Source organism: Talpa occidentalis, unplaced genomic scaffold (assembly GCF_014898055.3).
Source record: "Talpa occidentalis isolate TD23 unplaced genomic scaffold, MPIMG_talOcc4v2.1 talOcc4.3, whole genome shotgun sequence".
Classification (NCBI taxonomy): domain Eukaryota; kingdom Metazoa; phylum Chordata; class Mammalia; order Eulipotyphla; family Talpidae; genus Talpa; species Talpa occidentalis.
In genome coordinates, this window is record NW_023603184.1 from 24,909,637 (window position 1) to 24,924,496 (window position 14,860).

The 14,860-nt window shown below is 56.9% G+C and overlaps 1 protein-coding gene across 1 annotated transcript in view; it reads left to right on the forward strand.

Annotated features, from left to right (window-relative positions):
• Nucleotides 1-14,860, forward strand: part of TUB (TUB bipartite transcription factor) — a 63,266-nt gene that overhangs the window by 36,280 nt on the left and 12,126 nt on the right. Inside the window, 2 exon segments of the mRNA XM_054699349.1 lie at nucleotides 10,924-10,975; nucleotides 11,445-11,607. Of these exon segments, the coding sequence (XP_054555324.1) occupies nucleotides 10,924-10,975; nucleotides 11,445-11,607 (215 nt within the window).

A 14,860-nucleotide genomic window follows, 5' to 3' on the forward strand; every position in this document is an offset into this window, starting at 1 on the left:
GAGAGGTGATTCCAGCCCCATGGCTTCCTAGCTTTATGTCCTTGGGCATCTTAACATCCCGGAGGCTTTTTTCTCTGAGAAACAGGGATAAAACAAAACCCTCTCAAGGCTATTGTGGAGATTAATATTATAAATTTATAAGGATTGGGATTGCAATAGGCAGTAAACGTTATTTTCCACTAGACTGCTATAGCTTTAGCCGGGAAGGACTCTGGAAACACCTCCTTTACCAAAACCAAATCGAAGCAGGGAAGGGTGCATGTGAGAACTGGGGAGCGAAGAGCAGCAGACAGGGGTGCAGGACAGCCTCCCTATCTCTGACCTGAAGGCTCCCCGGGGGCCTCTCTCGGTCCTTACCGGCATCATCCATCCCCTTCCTGCACACCTGGATCACCCTCCCCTCTGCCCGCACGCCCCGCGGCCCCCAACCTGAGGTGTGGTCCCCCAAATCCTAGCGGAGATCCGTAGGCTCAGTGGGTAGGTAGGTGTCAGGACTCTCCCCGTTCCCAGAGGAGGAAACGGAGCTGGGAAGTCTGGGGACCCGCCCAGGGCGACGCTGCCCTGCGCCCCGGGGGGCGCGGGCGCGGTCACGTGGTGGAGTCAGGCTGCCGGTGGTTTCGGGGAACGGGGCGGGCGCCGTCCTGGGGGAGGGGTCTCGCCGGGGGCGGAGCGAGGGAGGAGGGGCGGGCCGCCGCCGCCGCGCAGAGCCCCGGCCTCGGGCGCCGGGACCGAGCCCCCCTCGCGGCGCCGGGCGGAGCGCGCCGCCCTCCGCCCGCGCGCCCCCCGCTTCGCCCTCCGCGCAGCGCCACGCAGGCAGCCGCTCGCCGAGCCCGCGGCCGGGGCCCTGGCGTGCAGTGCGGGCCTCGGCGGGGCCCAGCGCCCCGGCCCGGGAGGATGCGGCCCGGGGCGGCCCGGGAGCTGAGCAGGGCCCCCGCGCCGGCCCCGGCGGGCTCCGGCCTCCAGAGCCGCAGCCGCCGCCCCGCCCCCGAGAGACATGACTTCCAAGCCGCATTCCGACTGGATTCCCTACAGGTACGCGGGCGCCGGCCCCCGCCTTCTCTGCCAGCCGGGGAGTGGGGTGGGGCGCGGCTCGGCCACCCCTCCACGCTGAGGGTGTAGGGCAGGGTCGAGGGCGCCTGGGGGCACCTGGCCAGGGGCGCCCCCCACCCCGGAGCGCAGGCTCGCTGGGGACACCGGGCCGAGGTGCCAGACACCTGTACCCGCCACGTCTAGCCCCGCACGGGGACGTGGTTTGGAGGCATGGGTCCGACCTACCCCAAGTTTGGGAGCCCCGGGCGAACCCAACCCGCCTGCCTTGCTCCACTCCGTATCCACTGGGGACGCTGGAAGGGGGGTAGCTCTGGGCCAGTGGGGTCCTTGTTGGGTTCGGCAGCGCCCTCTGGGAGGAGGGAGTGCACGCTGCTCTGAGCCCCCTCGGAGACTGGGGATTAGGGTCACGCGCCCTGGCCGTACCACACACCCCTACATCTGCAGGCATGCTCCCACATGACTTCTGCTTGTTGGGCTGGAGACACTCCTGCTGGTCAGTTCACTCATTCAGATCATGAATTCCTCGAGACAGTTATTCTGACCCAAGAGCACACAGCTGCTCATATACATATGCAGCATGTATTTACACACACACACACACACACACACACACACCGAGTCTTCGGCACACACAAGCACACTCCTACATATCTGTGCACATACACATCCTGTATTTGAAGAACATCTGACACCTACTACCCACTCACAAGTACTACTCCTGTCTCTCAGAGACTCTGATATTCACTTCTAACAGGTCTATATTCCGGCACACACCAGCTCACAAGACAGAACTATCTTTACATGCACAGGGGCACTCAAGAACCCTGGCACACTCAGGGAAGCACAGCTACCCTGTGTTCCAGACACCCAGGGAACCTTCAGGTTTGTCCCAAGGACATCTGGGCCTTCCTACCTGCATGGGAGTGGCTCGGGGTGGGGGAAGCTCTGGACCTCACACAGGTGCAGGCCTTTCCCCATCCACTCTACTCCCTTCTCCATTATCACTGAAAGGAGCTCATTGCCATGGCAGCACCAGATCCATGGCCACCCATTGGCTCTTTGGTTGCCATGGGCTACGAGGCTGCCTCTTGGCCTCCCGGAGAGACATGTGTGTAAGAAGGGTGCTGGACAGCTAAGGTCCACTGTGTAACTGCCCTCCCTGGTGGTAGGAACCGATCCTCGGAACCCACCTCGCTATAGTCTGATCTCAGTGCGGGACCTGATTCTAGTCACTGATGGAAAATAATTTTGACAGAGCTGTTCAATGAGTCTGTCCAGATAGCATCCAAAATGGAAACCAGCCGAAACCGCCTGAGGCTTGTTAAAAGCAGATCCTTCTCCGAACAAGCACCTGTCACTGGAATTCAGGGTTTACCTTGAGAATCGTTTGTTGCCTAATCTCTGATTCTTTGGGGCTCTAGGGCTTCCCAGGTTAGAATTTGTGGGTGCCCTTCCTGCCAACACAGACACATGCACAAGAAGTCACCCATAGGACTTTCTGCAGACACATGTAGTCACACTTCAGAGTCTCAAATAGAACAAGGAGATTTTCCCATCAGGGCACTGGGCTCAGCTGACTCAGAAGAGCTGCCACCTGCACAGGGCATCTCGGGTGGGGGCACAGGGGGTTGCTGGGGCATCCTGGCCTTTCTGAAACGTGGGCAGGGGGCCTTTAGGAAGTTAGTGCAACCCCACAAAGTGCCACTAACTTTTTCTAGCCACCCAGCAGAGATGCCCTGGAAGTGCCCATGGGCTGAATGGCCCCCAGTGCTGTAGAAGTATCTATGTGGGGGTTCAGATGGCAGGGTTGTGGTCAACACTAAGGTGGGGGACAGGACCTGTACTGTGGCTATGAAGAAGGCTTGTTTAGGGTCTGCAGACTGGGGACAGGCTAGGTCATGGTTTAAGGAAGCCTCTTTCAGGAGTCAAGCAACTTATAAAGTGAGTACACAGGTCTTAGAGAATGTCAGCCTCAAGCTGGCAAGGCTGAAACTTGCCCCTGTGAAAGGGACTCTGCGGAGATGGGGTTTTCTCTGGGAAACGGCTCTACCTCCCAGCAAGTGCCAGGACACTTAACATCCTGCAAGGAATGACTCGGCACTTGTCCAGCACAGCCCCCCTCCCCCTCAGCTCTGAGGAGCAGCCCAGCTGGGCCGACCCCATTATTCTGTCAGCCTTGCCATCTTGCTCTGGGGCAGGGAGGGTGAGTGTCTGGCTGGGAGAATACTGTGTTCAGAAGTTACCAGAATCTCTCCTGCCTTGCTGGGGTCTTTTCTGAGCATGCATGGAGCCTGGGAATGCACTGAACTTGGGATACAGTCTTCTAGAATGGGGAGACCTGGGCTGCGAAGGCAAGTTGCAGATTGCCTCTTGTATTAACTGGGCTGTTGGTTGCTGTCAAAGCCAGTCAGTGGCTTTGGAGTCTGTCTGATCACAGAAAACTGGGCAGAGAGCAGGCAGGCAGTCTACTTGCAGGTGTGGGGGATGGGCACCTGTATATGTGCTTTGGCCTTAGGTTTCCCTAATGTCACAGCATGTCAGACCTGGAATGTGTCATCTGTTTTGGGGGAGAAAGATCGGTGGATTTCTTGTTAGCAGTGCTGGTAGGGATTCTGTTCCTCCGTGTTGGTTGCACCTGCATTCCCAGGGCTTGGGTCAATTTCTTTGAAGTAATGACAGGTGGTGATAATCTAATGGGTAATTGTGGCTCAGGTTGTAGTGATCATGGATTAATCTCACATTCTCTCTGGGAAGGGTGTCAATTAGCTTATGAGGTTTAACAAATGGAATCCTTTTTTCTTTCTTTTTTCCTATTACTAATTCCTTTTCTGATATATTCCTTTACCTGTCTTCTTGGGGGGGTATTCTAGACCCCTGGTTCATGACTTTACTACCTTACTGAGTTGTAGGTGGCACGCTGAGAGTCAGGAAGGACGGCTGCCTGCAAACTCATTGAAGGACCCGTCATCCTCAGTGATTTCTGCATGGTCCTGTGCCCACAGCCTGGCATCTTCCTCACCAGCCATGAACTCTTGGAGAGCAGGGGGCTCATCTGGTTGTTGGCTGTGTGCCTAGCATGACCCAGCAGAGAAAGATGCCCGGTGCTTGCTTCTGCAGGCCCACCCGAGGGATCAGCTGCTCTCCCGTCATGGTGGGGTTTCCTGGAGTCCGTCTGGGAAGGCATAACTCCAGGTCACAGAAGGAGCTTCGCAGGCCATCCAGGCCTCTTCGTGAACACTTCCCGTCGCATCCCCTGCCCAGTGGCCTTGCATCAACTAGTGTGACTCTTCCAGAGTTCTTCCTTGGGTCGCGCCTAAGCATGTCTCTGGATTTCCCCTCCTTTTGGCCCTTTTAGGGCCCTTCCTCCACGTCTTCATTCAACTTCCCAGGAAGCAGAAAGATTGCTGCTTAACTAGAAGCGCCCAACTCTTTCATTCCTCCCTGTGTGTAGCTTCAGAGGTGCTCTGGGAGCCTGGGCCCACTGCTGGCAACAGGCAGAACTAGCAGAACCTCTGCTTCTAAGCCTGTGGTGAGTCTCTCCACCCGAACTCCAGGCCCCTGTGAAATTGTTCTTGCATTGCCTGGGGTGGGGAGAGCAAGAAACACTAGATTGATAGAGAGGACTCATGGAGAAGGGCCCTCATGGATGCCCCCGGGTTGGTCTCTGCCCTCCTGGAGCCGCGTGCTGTGTCCCAGGGGTGGCCATTCCAGCACCAGGCAGAGCAAGGGATTATTTCCTCACTCAGGACCCCTCAACCCTCACCATCATGTGGGGTGGTGTAGTACCAGGATGGCATAGTGCAGGTTTCTATGATGGAGCAGACAGGTAAAAGAGTCCTGGAGTCCTCGGTGGCTTTTCAGGCTTTTATTGTTTTCAGGCTTTTATTGGGATTTTACCAGCTTATTGGCAGGCAGGGGTGCTGGGGGGCCGGGAGGGTGGCCGGCCTCTCAGCCCCCAGCAAGTCTTCACTCTTTCTGAGCTGTCCGGCATTCCCCCGTGTTCTCATTCTCTTGCTTCTGCTTCTCCTTCTGGCGTCCCCGTGATGCCGCCCTTATAGGCCCAGTCTCAGCCCAGGTGAACCCACCTACGCATGCCCACACCCCACTCCAGGTGTCCACTGTCAGGCATGCATTCAGGACCGCAGGGATCCATCATCAATCCTAGTGGCAGGAGGGCAGAAAAGCCTGGCAATCATTTACCCTACAGGTGGCTCCGACACACGGACCAGTCACTCCCAGCCCTCTGAGAACAAAACACCCAAGTCTTGATTTCAGGCTCATCAGGCGACCTACCGCCTCTGTTTGCCTGTGTGGGGAAGGGCTGGGTGAGGCGCCCAACATGTAGGACTTGACCTTCTCCCGCTAGGGTTCTGCTTGTTGCACACTCTCCTAGCTTTTCACTGTCTTCTTCCAAGGAATTCACACTGTCTTAGTGAATAGTTTAATATCTCTTCTACCTTGTGCTATCTGTAAGTTTGCCGAGAGGCTGCTTTGTCTTCAGGTCATGAATAAACATGGTGACTGAGAGACGCGTGATGCTGGAAACGTTCCTTGGCTGTGGCATGACTTGTTGCAAAAACCCTTGAGTGTGTGTCTGATTAGACTCGCGTGCCCCTTACGTTGCTGCCCGCGGCCCATGAGTTAGCATCTCTGGGCTCTGTGATTCCATGCGAAAGGCTGGCTGTTGCCCTGTTTGTTCTGATAGGCCAAAGGACAATGTGCCATGACTGAGAACTTGCTCCTAGTGGCCTGGTGTGTTAGACTCTGTAGCAGCGGGATGGCATAGAGCAGGTCTTCTATGATCCAAGCAGACGGGTAAAGGAGAGAGTCCTGGAGCCCTTGGTGTCTTTTTCAGGGTTTTATTGGGATTTTACCAGGTACCTAGCAGGCAGGGGTGACAGGATGCCTGGAGGCTGGCAGGCCTTCAAGCCCCGGCAAATCTTTACTCTATCTGGGCTCTCTGGCGTTTCCTCGTGGTCTCGTTCTCTCTCTTCTGCTTCTCTTTCTCTCTTGTTTGTTCTCTTAGTCCAGTTCCATTCCGCGACGCCGCCCTTATAAGCCTCATTTCAGCCCAGGTGTACTCACCTATGTATGCCCACACCCTACTCCAGGGGTCCAGCATCAGGCACGCATTCAGGGCCACAGGGATCCATCAGTCCTAATGGCGGGAGGGCAGAAATGCCTGACAGTCATTTACTTTACACTCACTCATCTCCAGACTCTTATTCCTTCCCCCATTTGGACATAAAGGCTGCATTTCCAGCCTTCCAGCCTTAGAGGAACTCTAGTTCTTTTTCGCGTCTTCAGAGCCCACCAGCTGTGGCTCATGGTCTCCATTTCCATGGCTGAGCATTACCATCACCTGCGTCAGCGAGGCAGGGGATTGTTTCTAGGTCATCTGGCAGCCATTCTGAGCTACCACATTAGGGCCAAGCACCCTAGAGGTTTTCATGTACCTGGTGAGTATGGGTGCTAGTGGCTGCAGTGGAGGTGCCCATCCAGGGAGGCTGGAGCTCCTGCCAGGAGTAGCACCATTGTCTCCCTTCTGGAGCTGTCCCAGTTCTACCCCCATCGTTTTTCTGCTGCGCTCTAAGCCACCACTAGGCAATGGAAGCCATAGAACTGACATTCTGGGGGTCTGGCATTGGCATGGGGTGTGGGTGGGATGCACCCAGGTACCCTGGGTGATCTTTTCTCCTCTGACAGCCCACTTCCCTGACTGCCTACATTCTAGCAGGGCAGATTGCATTGCAACTGAGGGAAACATGTGAGGACAGGGACGGGGAGGGCAAAGTGCGCTTGGGGAGTGGGGTTGCCCCTAGTGACCTGACCTCCAGGCCTCTGGTCAGTTCTGGTGGATTAGCTGGAGCATGTAGTGTGGAGTACACAAAATGAGGAGGATCTGAAATCGCTTTCCCAATTCATTGGCCATAGAAGATGTGCCCTCTGCCTCCCTGCCCTCATTTGTTGTCAAGTATGGTTCACTCTTCAGCTATTGTGGGTGTCTTGGGGAAGTAAAGGGCTACTGAAGGGCTGTCTCCTTGGAGGTGAGGGTGCCACTTTGTGGGCCCTGGGCAGATGCATGGATTGGTGCATCAGCACACTGGGTTTCTCTGGCTCTTGTGATCCAGTGGCCTGTGCTTTCCTGGGCCTCCCTAGTCTCACTCCCCAGAAGGAGGCGACACTCCAGAATAAAGGAGCCACCAGGGTCAGCTGGAAGACCCATCCATCAGTGTCCCGTCTCCTTATCCGAGTCTCCTGGCGGGGCTGCAGCTGGCAGCCTTGGGCTTGGCAGTGATTCCATAATTGGAGCCCAAGTCATTAAAAAGCCATTACTGTCTCCTTGTGGTTATCGTTTAGTGCCGCCTAGGACAGCTCCGGCTGGCCAAAGAGCATTGGTGAGAGAGGATGCCTAGGGGAGGTGCTGTGTGGGAGATGAGAGGCAGGGCCCTCTGCTGGGGGCTGCGGGAGGTGCTGAGGCTCTGCTCTCCCTGCAGTCAGCCTTCATTGTCACTGTTCTCTAGCACGCTGCTGCTGTCTGCAGAGGAGTCTTTGCTATTCATCAGGACAGATGTTGTGCGCTCCAGGTACATGTCAGGTGGAAACACCCACCCCGTGCAAGCTTGTCAGTACAAGCGATTGGCGTCTACCGCCGTCCTTTTTGGTTCTCCCAGAAATGCGGCTGCACCAGGCATCTGCTTGACTCTGTGCATGGATGCCCCCTCACAGCAGTCCTGTGTGGGTCTTGCTCAGCCAGGCACTTTCCTCTTCACCAGGCACAAGTTGCTCCCCTGTTCCTCTCCTCCCCCACCAGTTGCCGCCTCCAGTCAGGCCTGCTCTTTCCTTGCATGGCTCCAGCAGGCCTAGTGGTGACTGAGGGGGCGGGCTGCTCTCTAGGCACTTCCAGGGTATCTGAGGTTTCTGGAATCTCTTTTCAGAAGCCGTTGCATTCATCCGTCCTTCTCTGAAGGTCAGTGGTTGAGTCCATTCTGCCTAAAATCTCACTGGCAATCAGTGTTACTAAAGCCTGTGGCTCCTCATCACTCTCCCCCAGCAGGGAGTGCAGGGGACAGAGGAAGAGGAAGTCATGTTTGCATGAAAGCATGAAAGCAGCCTCCCTTCCCGGGGCGTCACTGGGAAGTTCGTGGCAGTGGGAGAGTGGGGGGTAGGAAATGCCCCGCACTGCCCAGATAACATCATTGGGAGGCCAGGCAGTGAGAACACTGTGGAGGGCCCACCTGTTGACACTTGAGCAGCCAGTGACCTAGCAGTGCAGAGGCTGCTCTGCCGGTGGGGCCCCACCTCCCAGCTAGATGTCCTGTTTTCTGAGTGACCCTGGATGTTAGTGTCAGCGCCACAGAAGCCCTCTTCTTCTTCCTTTTTTTTTTTTAAAGATTTATTTATTTATACAAGCACTGGGTACAGTCAGAAGCGAGGGAGGGTGAGAGAATTCACCAGAGCCAGAGCGGGGAACAGAACAGGCAGACTGATGAAGTACACTGCTGAGGGGAGCAGCGGGCGGCAGGAGAGGTCTGCGCACCATGTGGGACCCTCGCTGGCGGCCGGGGATTAAACTGGCGCTGTAGAGGCTGTGGGCAGCTTCACAGCCCAGCGCTCAACCTCTGCGCCACTGGGGAGGCCCAGAAGCCCTCTTCTTTGTCCTGCCCAGGGAAAATGTGAGTGCCCTGTATCATCCCAGGAAACCATGAAATGGCCTCTCCTGCGGGCTGAAAGTGGGGGGTGGGGAGTGGTGTCACATGGGCTGCTGTGGCCAGGCCACTAGCACGTGACTGTGAGAGAGCAGGCCACCCCGTGCATGCCTGGCACAGAGCTTGGCAAGCAGAGCATAGCTGGCCGGGGCCCTGCGGCTCCCGTCAGCCAGGTGCATGCACAGCCCAGTCTGCAGTTGCATCTCCGTCCTGGAAATAGTGGATCGGCACATGCTGCTTTTGCAGCAGACCACACTCACAGTGGTTTGGGGACTCATCTGCGCAAGTTAGTGTGGAAGCAGATGTTTTGCCCTTGATCATTCCATCAGGCCACCATTTAAGGTGGAGAGACGGTGACAAGAGTTGTAGTGTCTGCCTGGCTCACCCCGTGCCTTCACCCTTTGCCCTCCGGCCTGTGGCGCCGCCTTCTGTGATCAGACACTTTCCAAACCAGCAAGCTTGAATTTATAGGAGCTGGCTCCCTGTCCTCCATCCCGGAGGTGCCTTCGGAGAGCCCCAAATGCAGTGGTGTACCCTCTCTTCTAGAAGACCGGGGCCTTGACAGAGCAGCCCCTCTGTCAATTAGTGTTTTCTCCCATGCTCTGGCCGCCAAGGAGCTGGTGAAAGAAGCTGTTGTGTGCAGAGCCCAGATCCCAGTAGGGGCTCTTCTGAGTGCAGAGCAGCCCACGGTGTCAGGAAAGGTCACCTCAGATGCCGAGTAGGTAGAACAGCTGACAGCCAAACATAGACAGTGTCCTCATAGGTTGTGGCCAGGGAGGCAGGGTGGGTGAGGCCTGAGGGGGTAGGGACTGCCTGTAATCTGCGGACTTCCTGCCATTCCCTGGCTGCCTTTCCCCAGCACAGAGACACAAGTAGTTTGGATGGGCTAAAGGAACGTTTCAGCTTGATTGTTCCAGCTGCAAAGTGCTGCTGCTGTCCGGGGAGGTGGGCAGGGTTTCGCTGTGTCCTCTGGGTGATTTGACCTCATCTTTCCCCCTTACACACGGCACCTTACTTACCTGCACACAAGCACGCCCTCTGTGCCTCTGACACGGGTATCTGTGTGCAGACGAGCCAGGTCTTTGCTCACACAGGCAGATGCACTCGCACCGTTGGCCCCTCCTGCATGTGTACATGTGGGAGATAAAACTCCTTTAGACTTCCCTCAACCTTGAACGTGAACCCAGTGCACTCGGGTATGCCTGTGCAGGTGACCCCACCCCTCCCATAGGTATGGGGTGTTGTTCAGGGGTCGACTCCAGCATAATTAGGCTAGGGCAGCCCAGGACTGTTCCCAGAACTCAGGTCCTCAGGCTCCATCTCCCCTCCCCCATGCAGCTGGACTCTGTTGACCTCAGCTTTTACAAAACATGGGTGCAGGTCTCATGCATGTCATGGGCTGGGAAAAAAGCTAAGTGGTTTGAGTTACCAGCTTCCTGCTTGTTATCTGTCTTCCTAGGAGGCAGGGCCAGTCTGTGTGAGATGGGGCAGTGTGTCCCAAGGCCCCGGGGACTCAAGGGTCTGATATCCTGCTACTCCCGCACCCTGTCTGTGGCCTGCTGACTGCTTGCCTGCGGGCTGTGCACTGATGAACTGTTACCCCCTGCAGACACCCCCACCAGCCCTAGCCCTGCCTGAGGGCCTGGCTGGTCTCAACCTCCTCCCAAAGAAGGGGACCATCAGTCTTGGAGCATTGTCAGCACCGCTCATTGCCACCTAGAGACCCAGAGGGGGTCTGCCCCAACCTCCTCCGGAAATGATAAAAGATGGAGGGGGAAGATCTGGTGAGATCTCTGGGTTTGAGATCTGACCTTGGATCTGGTTGCACCTAATGCCTCTGCACAGGGTCCCCTGGATCAGGCCCCACTCATGGGCCCATGGGGAAAGTCTCCTCCAGGAGCCATTCTCACTGGTAGCCCTTGGGCAGCAGAGATCACAGCAGGAGTTAAGTTCCCAAGTCACAGAAAAAAGCTGAAGCTTTTTTGTCTGAGCCGACTTCCAGCTAGTAGTGTCCCCCCTCTCCCCTTCCCCAGGTGGGCTCCCCGAGGCCCAGGAGTCACTACGGGAGGGCTTAAAGAACCCAGTTGTATTGGGGCAGGAGGGACTCTGGGCTGTATCCTGGCACCTGGCGGGCAGGCCCTGAACGCCCTCTCTCCCTCTGCAGTGTCTTAGATGATGAGGGCAGCAACCTGAGGCAGCAGAAGCTTGACCGGCAGGTAAGTGAGGCTGGGGCTGGGCAGTGGTCAGCGCTTGTCAACCTGGCCAGAGCCCAAGCCAGGAGTTCCCAGGGAAGAAGGGAGTGGGCTGTCCTACTGTCTGGGGTGATCTTATACGAGATGAGAGGAGGACCCCCAGAAGAAAGAGGGGTGTGCACTCTCATCAGCTCAGTAGTTACATTATCCCAGTTCACAGGGCTTCTGCCTGCCAGGCAGTTGGGGGTGCTGCCGACAGGGGGCCTGACATCTGCTGTGAGCAGCCTCCTCGGCTGTTTTGCCACCTTTTTCTGGACCCCCAAATCATGGGACAGCAAAGACCACAGTCCAGTAGGCTGTGGATGCCATTGCCTTCTCTTGAACCCTGCCAGCAGGGCCTTCAGTCCCATGTGGAGGCCCCGCCCTCCAGGTGGAGGTGGTGGGCTGCCCTCTCCAGGCACCCCAACCTCTGTGCCATCTGCCATCTCTGTAGCGGGCCCTGCTGGAGCAGAAGCAGAAAAAGAAGCGCCAGGAGCCCCTGATGGTGCAGGCCAATGCTGATGGGCGGCCCCGGAGTCGGCGGGCCCGGCAGTCGGAGGAGCAGGCCCCCCTGGTGGAGTCCTACCTCAGCAGCAGTGGCAGCACCAGCTACCAAGGTACACCCTGCCTGCTGCCCCAGGGACCACCCAGCTGGGTGGCCCCTGTGCTGCAGCTGCACACCTCCCCCCCCCCATGCTTTAGGGAGCCCAGGGACTTCTTGCTGACCTTAGCTGGGGACGGGCTCCTGCCAGGCTGAAGGTGGCTCCCAGCCCAGGTGGAGCAGGGCGGGCAGGGGGAGGCTGGAACCTGGAGCTTGGGCTGGAACTTGATGGGTCTAGGAGTTGAAAGTTCATGGTTCTGACTGGAGTGATTCGCTGAGAGCCGGAGGCCGCTGCCAGGAGCTGAGTCTGCTCCCCGCTAGGGCTCTGCCTCCCGAGAGGAACCCCTCTCTGCATCCTGCCCCACACCAGCAACACCCCTGTTCCCTCCTCTCCGTGGTCTCTCCACACCCTTGGTTTACCTGGCACTGACCTGCAGCCTCCAGCTCCCGTCCTTGCGCTTAGCAGACCCCCCTTCGGGGCGAGTGTCTGCAGCGCATCCCGGGAGGGGGTATGGACTCCACTGCCTCCCTGTGCTCAGGACCATCGCCTGCTTAGGTTACGCGTACCTCGGGTCTGCCAGGGGCTTGGTCTCTGAGCCTGGAAAAGGGATTCAGACCCAGTCCACACTGCCCCCTGTGGGTGTCAGCAATCCTGGCAGCTTCCTCACCCACTGACTATCGTGGCTTTTGCAGTTGGGAAGAACCTCAGCGACCTTGGTGCCTCCTTCTCTAGCTTCAAGATGTGGAGCCTCCAGCCAGGGCAAATTGCTGATCATTGCCTTTTATCAGACAGCGTTGTCAGCTAACTGCTGGGCCCCTCTTTTCACCGTATCCCCTGGCCCACAGCCTCTCAGGTTCTACTAATGCAGCCCTTAGCCCCCTGCATCCCCTTGTCTGCCTAGACAGACAGCTGTGTCTTGTCTGCAGCTTTAGACCCTCCCCCAGCATGCCAGTGGGGCCCTCTCTGAAGAAACCCCTAATAATAAAGGATGACTCAGTATTTCCCAGTGGCGGGGCATGGCACTAGCTGCTTTGCCTGCATTGTCTCATTCACAGTCACTCACAAGTCCCACATGATCAGGTAGGAGATGGCTCTGCGGATTCAAGAACTTGCCCATGGTAGGCTTCTAGAAAGCAGCGGGGTGAGCCCAGGAACCCAGGCCTGTCTGACTCCAGGCTCCCTGAGCGGACCGTCCACAGTAAATCCCCTGCTAGTGCTCCCAGCTCAGCACTGGCTGTTCCACGTGGAACTGGCCCCAACCCCACCCTTTCCCAGCAGCCCCCTTGTGTGCCTCTGTGGATATGCCCAAGGCTGGTGGTGGTGCCCTGCAGAGAAGCCACCTGCTGCCCTGTGGACATCACAGCCCCTGCTCTGCCAAGGCTACAGCTGGACTGGGAGTGGCTCCTAGGGCCTTGGGCCCTCGCTGTCTGTTATGCCAAAGGCTGGTGTCACCAGGCTTTAAGTCTGCAATTTGTCATTGTGCAGGCTTTTTGGTAGTTGTTTTGAGAGTGCCGATGGTGCCAAGCAGAACCAGGACTCAGAAACTAGTGCCTCTGGAGGGAGCACCACCCTTGTCAGAAGACAGGGTTTCTGGTCTACTGGTCCCCTGCTCCTTTGTGACTGAGCAAGTCACTTTTACCCGCTGAGTCTGCTTCCTCCCCAGTGAAGTATGAAAAACTCTGTCTCAGGGCTTTGAAAGTTGAAGCAGCCGCCGGTGTGGCCAGGGCCCAGTTAGCCGAAGGCTCTTCCTTGGAAGACTGCAGAATAAGCTGGTGGTGCTGCTTCTCCGGGCCCAGGCTTTGCCAGCTCCGAGCGGAGGCTTGGGGATGCTGCTGCGCATGTGGCTGGTGACCTGGGGCTGCTGTTTCCAGGAGCATCCCTGCCGCCTCCAAACGTTAGCTGCCCACTGCACTGCCCTCTGCTGGCTGCTGGCCTTACGTGCACGGGACTCTTCCCAGAGGCCAATGAGGGAGTTGGACATGACTCTCATGTGTCCTGGTGAACAGTTTTCCACCTTTTGGCCATGCGCAGTCACTTATACATTCATCCATTTTTTTTTTTTAACTTGAGAGTAGGTTCAGCAGGTTTTTTTTTTTTTATATTGGGATATAATTGACCTAAAATATATTAGCCTCAGGTATAGTAGGAAATGATTCTCTATTTGTATGTATTGTGAAATGATCACCACAGTAAGTCTAGTTAGCACTGGTCAGCATACCCAGTTACACGCATTTCTTAAATATTTATTGAGGGCCTGCTTTGTATCAGGTTCTGGATTAGAAGCTGGGGGTCCATGGTGAGACCCTGGTCTCTGCTCTCTCCTGAAGTTTAAGATCTAGGAGGCGAGAGGGAGTTAAGCAAGTCTGCTCAGGTGTGCAGAAGCAGCCAGGCCCTGCGTGAACCACAGCCTGATCCCGGAGGGGAGTCAGAGAAAGCTTCCCTGAGGTGGGAATCACCTGAGCTGGAATCTGCAGGATAAGAGGGAGTTAATGGGGCATTGGGGCCAGGGTGGGGGTGGGGGTGGGGGTGACACAGTAGTGAGGGCAGCCCAGGCAGCAGGAACAGCTAGAAGAAGGCCCCTGTGGACAGAGGGAGTCCAGTGTGAGCAAGGTGCTGAAAGACCCTGCAGTGGCAGGGAGTTGTGCGCCCCGGGGGTGAGGGGTGTAGTTAGGCCAGGGTGGGGGTGGGAGGTGGAGGCTGGTCTCCATTATCAGGACAGTGAGAAATCAGACTAAGCCTTTCAAGGACTTGTCCAGCTGTGACCTTCCAGACCTTACTATTGGTGGATGCTGTTCCTTATATCCCCTAGTTAAGCTGCTGCCCCATGGCTCATCCCCAGAGGGCCTATGCAAACTCCCTAGAGCACTTGCCTGGTGTGGTCTCTTGCAGAAGATACAGCCTTTCTGTCTCCACCCACCATCTGCAGTGACCCACATCCGCCCTCTCTGCTTCCCTGCCCGGGCTCAGTCTGTCTGTTGGTGCAGGCTTGGGCTGTTCTGCTTTTCAGTTGATCACAGCTTGACCAGGCCTTTGACTGATGTGCTGGGCCATGCTCGGTTGTCCCAGGTGCAGATGAGCTGGCGCTGACTCTGTGGGCCCAAGAGGCGTTCAGAGGCCCTGTGGGGCTTGGGTGGTGGTGCGGGGACCTGGGAGTGCTGTGATGGAAGTGTGTTCCAGCTGGAGCTCTGGTCTCACCTCGTGTCCCCTCTCCCTCTCTCTTCTCCCCTCCCCTCCCCCCTCACTCCCACCCCCCCAAACCTTGGGCTCT